This window comes from Micromys minutus, assembly GCF_963924665.1.
Source record: "Micromys minutus genome assembly, chromosome: 1".
In the NCBI taxonomy this organism is placed as follows: Eukaryota; Metazoa; Chordata; class Mammalia; order Rodentia; family Muridae; genus Micromys; species Micromys minutus.
Window position 1 is genome coordinate 145,216,873 of NC_137969.1, and position 9,312 is coordinate 145,226,184.

At 43.5% G+C, this 9,312-nt stretch overlaps 1 protein-coding gene and 1 pseudogene across 3 annotated transcripts in view; both read left to right on the plus strand.

The window, feature by feature from the left end:
- USO1 (USO1 vesicle transport factor) overlaps positions 1 to 8,433 on the plus strand; it is a 62,113-nt gene extending 53,680 nt beyond the window's left edge. For both annotated transcript variants that reach the window (XM_080930381.1, XM_080930380.1), the window contains 6 exons: positions 378 to 541; positions 1,772 to 1,858; positions 4,496 to 4,594; positions 5,535 to 5,642; positions 6,796 to 7,011; positions 7,489 to 8,433. In XM_080930381.1, coding sequence (XP_080786507.1) covers positions 378 to 541; positions 1,772 to 1,858; positions 4,496 to 4,594; positions 5,535 to 5,642; positions 6,796 to 7,011; positions 7,489 to 7,572 — 758 coding nt within the window. In that variant the 3' untranslated portion in view covers positions 7,573 to 8,433. The remainder of the gene's footprint in view (positions 1 to 377; positions 542 to 1,771; positions 1,859 to 4,495; positions 4,595 to 5,534; positions 5,643 to 6,795; positions 7,012 to 7,488) is intronic.
- Positions 1,946 to 2,402, plus strand: LOC308431090 (ubiquitin-like protein 4A; annotated as a pseudogene). Its single transcript has one exon. The product of its transcript is annotated as a ubiquitin-like protein 4A (transcript).
- Positions 8,434 to 9,312: the final 879 nt, after the last annotated feature.

Genomic DNA, 9,312 nt, shown 5'->3' on the forward strand with positions numbered 1-9,312 from the left:
TGATAATGCCAGGTACTCAAGTGTAAGAAGTTTATTTCTGTGAGGGGGACTAACATTTTTAGAAACAAATTTTTTTTCCTTTATGACAATAATTTTTTGGTTAGTTAACCCAGGTGGGTAGCTATTCCTCTGGGAAGCTTTTTAATGGAATTTGACTTCTCCTATACTTATTGTCAGAATTTGAATTAAAGCTGCTGTAATCACCAAACCATACCGTTGAATCAGGACCCTTGAGCCGATCAGCATCCTCTGCCATTGGGAGTGCCTTGCCAGTGTTAAAGAGACACTCTGGGGTCTTGGGTGTCCTTGTAGTCCTCAGTGCTGACGATGGAAAGGTTGTTTCTTGCCAGCTCTCCCCAGTGTGTAATGTTTCACAGGAAAGGACAATCACCATCAAGGCTCTCACAACGACGGGGCTCAGGTGAATGGCATTCAGCCAGAAGAAATCAGTCGGCTGAGGGAAGAGGTAGAAGAGTTAAAAAGTCATCAGGCTCTCTTACAAAGCCAGCTAGCTGAAAAGGACTCTCTGATTGAAAATTTGGTAAGTAAATGTTAAAAAAGAAATGTAAGTGATCAAAAGTAAGTCTTATCATCTTGCCTATTTGTTTTTCTGGGTTTATTTGTTTGTTTTTTTAAGATTTATTTATTTATGTATGTGAGTACACTGTCACTGTCTTCAGACACACCAGAAGAGGGCATCAGATCCCATTACAGATGGTTGTGAGCCACCATGTGGTTGCTGGGATTTGAACTCAGGACCTTTGGAAGAGCAGTCAGTGCTCTTAACCACTGAGTCATCTCTCCAGCCCCTATTTTTTGTTGTTGTTTTAAGACAGGGTCCTAAAAAAAATAAAAAAAGACAGGGTCTTACAGTGTAGCTATGGCTGGTCTGGAACTCATTATATAGATGAGGCTGACCTTGAACTCAGAGAGCTGAACTGAAAGTTATCTAAAACCATAGCCAGCCCTGTTTTGTTTTGTTTTTGACAGGCCCAGCCATCTCAAGGTGGTCTTGAATTCTTGATCCTCTTACCTTTATCTTCCGAGTGCTGGGTCTAGGCCTGACCTAGTATGTGCCCACATGCCTGGTGTGATGCTTCGAAACCCACTGTATAGACCATGCTAGTCTTGAGCTCACAGAGCTCTGCCTGCCTCTGCCTCCTGGATGCTGGGATAGACGGGGTTTCTTTATGTAGCCCTGGCTTTCCTGGGACTTGCTGTGTAGACTAGGCTGGAATTAAAGGCTTGAGCTGCCACACTCAGCTTGGTTTTTATTTTTATTTATTTATTTATTTATTTATTTATTTATTTATTTATTTATTATGATAGGGTCATTTCTTTTAAAAATAGTGATGGTGTGGTTTCTTTGTTTTTGCTTTGTATTGTCTTGTTTGCACTTATGGGCATATGTTGTGCAGACATGGGCACTCAGACCACAGAGTGGAGGTCAAAGGGCAGTTTTCGGGAGTTGATTCTTTCCTTTGACTGTGTGAGTCTCAGGAATCAGCATCCCATTGGCAGGCTTGACGACTGGTTCTGTTACACACAGCAGGCTCCATGCACTCAGCATAGGATACGAGTACAGGCACACACTTGATTCATGAGTCTGTGGCTGTGGACAGTGGTAGACAGTCAGCACTCTGTTGAAATAGAATCTGACATATAAAGTCCTTGGTGAGCTTCTGTAGGATCTGGCTGTGAGAGTGAGCAGCTCTGCTTTGACTCCCTTTCTTTCAGGGTTAATCTCAGTTTATTTCTGTACTAATTGTAGAAATCCTCACAATCGTCTGGCATGAGTGAGCAGGCTTCAGCAACATGTTCACCCAGAGATCCCGAGCAAGTTGCGGAGTTAAAACAGGTAATGTTCAGCGCGCCTGGGGCAGCAGTGCATAGCAGGAGACTATTGGGGTTTTTGCTGGCCGTAGTGGACAGGGCTGTGGACACCATGCAGCTGACCGTGAAGGCGCTCCAGGGCCAGGAGTGCAGCCTACCGGTGGTAGAGGATGAGCTATTGTCCACGCGGAAGCTCCTGGTCTCAGATAAGCTGAATGTCCCTGTGCGCCAGTAACGTCTGCTATTTATTCAAGGGCAAGGCCCTAGCAGATGAGAAATGACTGTCAGATTGGGCCCAGTTCTAAGCTCAACCTAGTTGTTGTTAAGCCTGGAAGAAGGGTCTGCCCACAGACTGGTTGACTCCCCAGCCACCCCCTAACTCAGATCTGTCTGCTGATCTCCAAAGTCCTGGCTTGTCACTTCGGTGTAGCAGATGCCAGCAGGGTTCTAGAACAACTACAGAGGGATTATGACAGGTCTTTGTCAACACTGATGACATCAAACGTTTGGCCGGCCGCTTTCTACACCCTGAAGTGACTGAGGCTGTGGAGAAAGGGTTCTGTAAATAGCATTCTGGGATTGTGGGGAGAAACCCCAGGTCAGGCCACAGCTGTGCATTGCATTAAATGTGTTCTCGTGTCGAAGTTTGGCTCATAATGATAATAGTTGGTGTGTATCCAGCTCTTGCTAGGTGCTAGGTACTCAAAGTACATGACCTGCGTTCTCTTCTGCATCCCACAGCGAAGTTGAGCCCAGTTCTGTTTTGTCTCTGTTCCAGTAGAGTAACAATACCCTGCCATTATATTGCTGTTGAATGCCATTGTCAGGAACAGTAAGATTTGGTAATACAAACTTTGAAAAATCTAGAAGTCATGTTTACTTGACAGTAATGGTTTGTCTTTCATGGTTTGTTTTAAATTTTTACATTCATGTATTTATCTTGTGCTATAAATGTTTGCATGTATACACAGCTTGTGTTGTAGAGACCTTGTGTTGGAAGTCAGCACAGCTGCAGGGAGTTGGGTCTCTCCCTCTACATGTGTGTCCTAAGAGTGAATTCGTGTCCTCACCCCCTGAGCCATCTTGCTAGCCCAGCTTCTTGCTTCTCTCTTGTCTGTTATCCTTCCTTTTTCTGTGTTATAAAGGAGTGTATGTTTATTAGAGAAGAGAAATCAGGCACCAGGCTGTATGAGCTGGAGTCCTGTGGCAGTCATGGCCTGTCTGAGGTGTGCCCACCCACACTGTACCTGTGTCACCACTGTCCTTGCGTCTTAAATCTGCAACATCTCTTTATTCTTACATTACGTGCCTCAGTGTTTTTGGTATGGGGAAGTTTTGGTTTTGTTGTTGTTTTGAGTCATGGTCTCTCTCTGTAGCCCTGGCTATTCTATAACTTGTTATGTAGCCTAGGCTGGCCTCAGCCTTAAGAGATCCTCTTGCCTTTGCCTCCCAAGTGCTGGCATTAAAGGTATAAACCACTGTGCCTGGCAATATGCAAGTTTTTTTTTTAAATGATAGTATTATCTAGCAACATGGGGTTTATGTATTATATTACATATTACAAAATTCTGTGTGTGCGGCTCCCCACTCTTGTGGATCATTGGCCAGATGGTCCACAAGAGCAGTGGGAGCAGAACCAACAAGGGATGTGGGTTTGGAAGCCCTAGGAGTACCTATGGTACATGACCACACCGGGAGCTGCTGTCAGGAGCCAAATAAACTACTTTGGGTGATTTAAGGGTAATAAAATTTTGGGGGACTGAAAGTAGACATCCAGGAGGGACAAAGGTCATGGCTGAGGGCTCAGGGTACGTGAAATACCTTATTATCAAGGGGAAACATTTCAGGAATCCCAGGTGCTAGGTGAAGAGTTGTTATCAGGAGAAAGAAAGTTGATCCTGTAATCTAATTGAAGCTATGTGACATTCCTAAAACAGAGGCATATGTGGGACTCAGTCACGGTCAGAGAAGGAGAAGCCTCGCTAATGAAAGGAGTGTCTCATATTGTACCAAGCTCAGAGGCTATGGTCATGGTGGACTTCGACCTTAATTAGCAGAGTTTTCCCACACTGTATGGTGGCAGGTGAGGTGGCTCAGTAGTAAAATGCTTCCTTACATAAGCTTGAGAGCTTGAATGTGAATCCCCAGCACCCACATAGGAGGAAGGCAGGCATGTCAGGTGCCTGGCAGCCGGATCCTGGGGATGGCTCTCCAGCCAGTCTAGCCAAAACAGTGAGCTCCAGGATCGGTAAGAAGCTAGCTATCTCAAAAGAAAAGTGGAGAGCAAGAGGAGGACACCCAGCACCAATGTCTGGCATCTACACAGGCCCCAAAGGCAATCTCGTCACCCACTCACACCACACTGCCGCTCTGCACACTTGTGTTGATAATGGCAGTGGGAAGTAGAGAAGAGACATGTATACCATAGATGTTTGAACATTATGTCTGTCACCACCAGGCATGTCCCCAAACATTGCCTGAAGCATCACTGGGGGGGGGGGGCGCCGCATTTTAATTGTTTTTCTGTCACTGTCCTTGGTGGAAAGAGGTGTTAAGCATCAGAACGTCTAGCGATATGAAGTAGTGGCTTTTCCCCATAAATGGACATTTCCTTAATGAAGCCATGCTATTCCCACCACAGCACTACTGTTCTTGTTTTTAGGAATTGACAGCATTAAAGTCCCAGTTATGTTCACAGTCTCAGGAGATCACTAGACTCCAGACAGAAAACTGTGAGCTGCTACAGAGAGCAGAAACCTTGGTGAGTCACCCTTGTCTTCCTTTCCAAAGTTGATCTGTTCTCAGCATTAGCCAGAGCTCCAGGGACAGAGGCTTCCAAGTAGCCTTTTCTTTTCTTTCCTCTTCTTTTGCTGTGTGGATTTGTTTATTTAGTGACTGGTTTATTTCACCACTGTAACATCCCGTTTCTACCCCTCTACATCCAAGCTGATAGCTTACTGCTGCTGCAAACTTGTCAAAACCCCATGCACATCCAAACCATCACAGCAAAAGCCTTCTGCAAATCCCTTGCCTCTGTCCCTGCTGTCTGCCGAGTGTGGTGACTAGCAAAAGTTGGTGCAGACCCCTCATGCTTTCCTCTTAATAACTTTCTCATATTTTGCAATCTTAAGTATGCTGAAATTTTCAAAATTTCATTTTTACTTATTCATTTGTAAATGTCTTTCTCTTCTTACCCTTTCCAATAAGCACCGAGAAAGGAGACTGCACTGTAGTACTTTGTTTAGGAACACGAGCTACAGAAGTGATTTGGGTCATGTACGTAACCATGCCCAGTGTCGTGATAACTGTGAGGTGAGCCCAGCTTGGGCGACGTTACAAGACACATTCTAACACAGATATACAGACGGACAGACTGACCAGTCAGTTGTGCTCTCTCAATGTCCCAGACCACAGTTCTGAATGGGTCTTTACTGCTCTATAACAGGGACTGTCTTTCCCCTAGTTTCCAAGCACATGCTTCCCATTTCTGTCTGTGCCTTGCTTCCCTTGTGTGCCGATGATGTGCCATGCCACTCCATGGTGGGACAGGTCATCTGTCAGAGCGTTTTGCTGCTTTCACATAAATACATGAGTTTTATTTTATTTCATTTGAAATAAAACTTTAAAATGGCAAGAAGATACACCCATCAAGTTTGTATCATTTGTAACTTCCAAGAGGCTTCTCAAATTTTTGTTTTCAGGCAAAATCAGTTCCTGTAGAAGGAGAGAATGAGCATATGGCAGCTACTGAAACTAGGGATGTAGAAGGAAGGCTGTCTGCCTTGCTGCAGGAGACCACAGAGTTAAAGGTTGGTTTTGATAAAAACTGCACTTTATTAGACCTAATATGATCTAACGTCCAAAAAGTTTGACTTTGTTTCACTTAATTTCTCAGCCTCTCAGGCTTATAAAGAAAACGGGAAGTTAGAGGTTTGTGTGTGTGTGTGTGTGTGTGTGTGTGTGTGTGTGTGTGTGTGTGTGTGTGTGCGTGCTTTCTCCTAAGATAGGGTTTTTCTTATAGTTCTGGCAGTCCTGGAACTCATTCTCTAGACCAGGCTGGCCTCAAATTGACAGGAACAGGAATCCATCTCCTCTGCCTCTGGTATGCTGGGATTAAAAGTGTGTGCACCATGCCCAGCAAGTTTTTTTTTTTATCAATATCAGTATTAAATGGTAACAAATTTGACTAATACAAAACCACATATAGCTAGGAATGATCGTGCATACCTTCAATCCTAGCACTGAGACAGAGGTGAGACCATGAGTTCCCGGCCAGCCAAAGACGTGTAGTGTACTATCACAAAAGACAAAATAGTATGTAGACTTCCACAGGGCTGAGGAGTATTGTGACAGACATGTCAGAATAAGTAACAGGAAAAATCAGGTGACAAAGAATCAGGTGACATTCTTAAGTAAATCATGAAGAAACATTTGAAAAAAGAAGAGGATATATAGTTATGCCTTTTGGGTTGTGTTTATTTATGGTGTAGTTTTATTTGAAACTATTCATTTACTTCTCTGGATGAAATGGAATTTTTTTATTTGACTTTGAATTCTGATGCTTACTATTTTCTGTACAGTGTTATCGTGAGGGTTTGGGCAGGAGTGGCTAAGTGAAAGTAAGTTTGTACTGTTGACTCTGTTCTTTAAGGAGCAGAGGGTTATTTTGGATCACAGTCCAGGTGACATAGTCCCTAATGGCTGGGAAGGCATGGTGACTATCAGAAGCAGCTCACAGCTATGTGGGGTGGCCAAACGTGGGCAAATCAAGAAATGACTGCTCCAGCCAGACCAGAAACAGACATCACCTTTGAGACTACTGTAGCTAGTGACCTATATCTACCACCTAGGAGGACATTTCACACCTAAGACAGGACATAGAGTGATTTGTCATCATCAGAGACCGTTAGGAGCTCTAGGAAGGAAGTACTGATGAGACTTCTGCTGTCACCTTTCCTGTAGAATGAGATTAAAGCGCTGTCTGAGGAGAGAACCACCATTCAGAAGCAGCTGGACTCATCCAACAGCACCATCGCCATCCTACAAACCGAGAAGGACAAGTTAGACTTGGAAGTTATGGATTCTAAGAAAGAACAAGATGATCTTTTGGTGCTGTTGGCAGATCAAGATCAGAAAATCCTGTCACTGAAGAGTAAACTCAAGGATCTTGGTCATCCAGTAAGACTGAGACGTTTCCACACATGATCTCTGTCTGTACAGTATGTCCCTAAGTTTACTGTTGCATGAGGAAGTTGTGCCAGTATTCACGTTATAAACATGATATATTATCTATAGTTCTCACTCTTTAGAGAGTTGACCTGAGATAAAATCTCTTCGCCATATTTGAAGACCTCAGGCATAGAAATAGCTCTTTTCACTGCTCCTAGGTAATAAGTAGCACAGTCTGGGTGAGCTGGTGGCCATGGTTTTTACATGGTGCATTCAGACTTGTGAGCAGAGAGGCCTGACTGTTGACCATTAGAGTTAACTGAAGAGCATAACCCATCTGCAAAAGTGACAGGGAGCCCTGAGGAAATCGGTTCTACTGTAAGGACGAACTGGCTGATAATATTGATTAGCATGCATTTTACATATATATGTTTGTCATGTGTATTATTCTGTGTGTATATGAACAAATCTGTATTTTCCCCTTAGGTTGAAGAAGAAGATGAATCTGGAGACCAAGATGATGATGATGATGATGAAATTGATGATGGTGACAGGGACCAGGATATCTAGCTTTAAACCCGAGAAGTGGTAGAGATTATGTCATTGTGTTGAAGAAGTCTTAAGTCAGTGCTTTGGTTTGCCTCCACAAAAAAATAAAAACAGAACCAGGTAGAAAGCATTCACTAATAAAACTATTGACGTATGTTTTTTTAATATTGCCACCCATGTGGAAAACTCTTGACTTCATGTGGAAGTTTTATTTATGTTCATCTGAACTCTCCCAAAGTACAGTGGGCAGAGAGCGCAGGCTCCAACCTACATCATTGAAGGCATGTGGTGGCGATGCAGTTTGCCTTATTGGTTCACTGATGGATTTCAGACAGAATCTGTGACTTCAGTACTAACGCAATATTAGTGTGTATTGAATGGGAATCATTATCTGTAAATCAGCATTTGTTCTCAGCTGATTAATCCTTGTAAAGAAAGGACTGTACTTAAAGACAGGGTAGCCTGGGCTCAGGGGTACTGTGTGTCATCACCCCCTTAGCTCCACCCTTCCTCCCTGGAGGGAGAGCAGGATGGAACAGCTTAGAGTGAGTGCTTGTCATCCAGCAGGGCCACAGTCTGCCTCCTGAGAGGAAAGATTGTCCCGGAGTGTGGAGGGAATTCTGAGGAACTGGAACGGTGTATTAACGTGGCTGGTTTTCTCTCTGTTTAAACTAAAGATGAAAAAGAGATATTAGTCAGCAGTTTATACAGCTGGGACTTAGAATTGTTTGATTATCATAAAACATGTTCTTAGTTTAAAAAAAAAAAAACCCAAACTATGATTTATGTAATTTATTGGCATTTTTGCTGAATAGTGTAAGTCAGATAATAGATTTTTAAAAAGCAAATGAAGCAATCTGTCAAAGTCTAATGTTTTCATAATAAAAATAGATATTATGTTCACTTAATCGCTGTCATTGTTCCCTTTGTTTAGATTTTAACAAAGTATTCAGTTCATTATAAGAAGGAGCCTGGAGAGATGGCTCAGTGGTTAGGAGCACTGGCTGCTCTTCCAGAGGTTGAGTTCAATTCCCAGCAACACATGGTGGCTCACAACCATCTATAAAGTGATCAGATGCCCTCTTCTGGTGTGTCTGCATACAGCTGCAATTACTTATATACACAAAACAAACAATATTTTTAGAAAGAAGTAAGGCAGATAGAAATGCTAAGGAGACTTCTTATAGTCAGCGTTGTGTTGCCTTGAAGAAAACGTTAGGGGGGAACTTGGTTACAGTCTCGGATTGGGATTGAGTCCGTTATCACAGTGGAGCAAGAGCAGCACACACAGCACTGGAGGAGGGGACGGTTACCTAGGCTTTCAAATCACCAAAGACACTTCCTCCAGTCAGAATCCATCTTGTCTTAATCTTCTTAGCCACATCAGAGTCACTCCCTGGCACCAAGCATGCAGATAAGTGAGCGTGTGGAGACCAGTCTTTTTCAAACCGCCACACTTGGAGCAGTCTTCCCACTGAAGCCGGTGGCCAGGCTTCCATGATGGTGAAGGGACTAATTGGGTTTCTCCCCCTCATCTTTTTAATGGGTCTTTGAAGATTCTGTACAGTGTGTTTTGGTCATATTTACTGACTCCTGACTCCTCCCAGACCCACAGCCTCTTCCCCATCCATACACCTTTCCCCCACAAGTTAATATATGTATAGTTTAGTGGCCTTTCACTAGACTGCGTACCTTCCAGGGGCTGTACCCTTGAGGATAATTGACCCCCCCCATTTCAGGAGCTCTCTGAAGTTGGGGTTA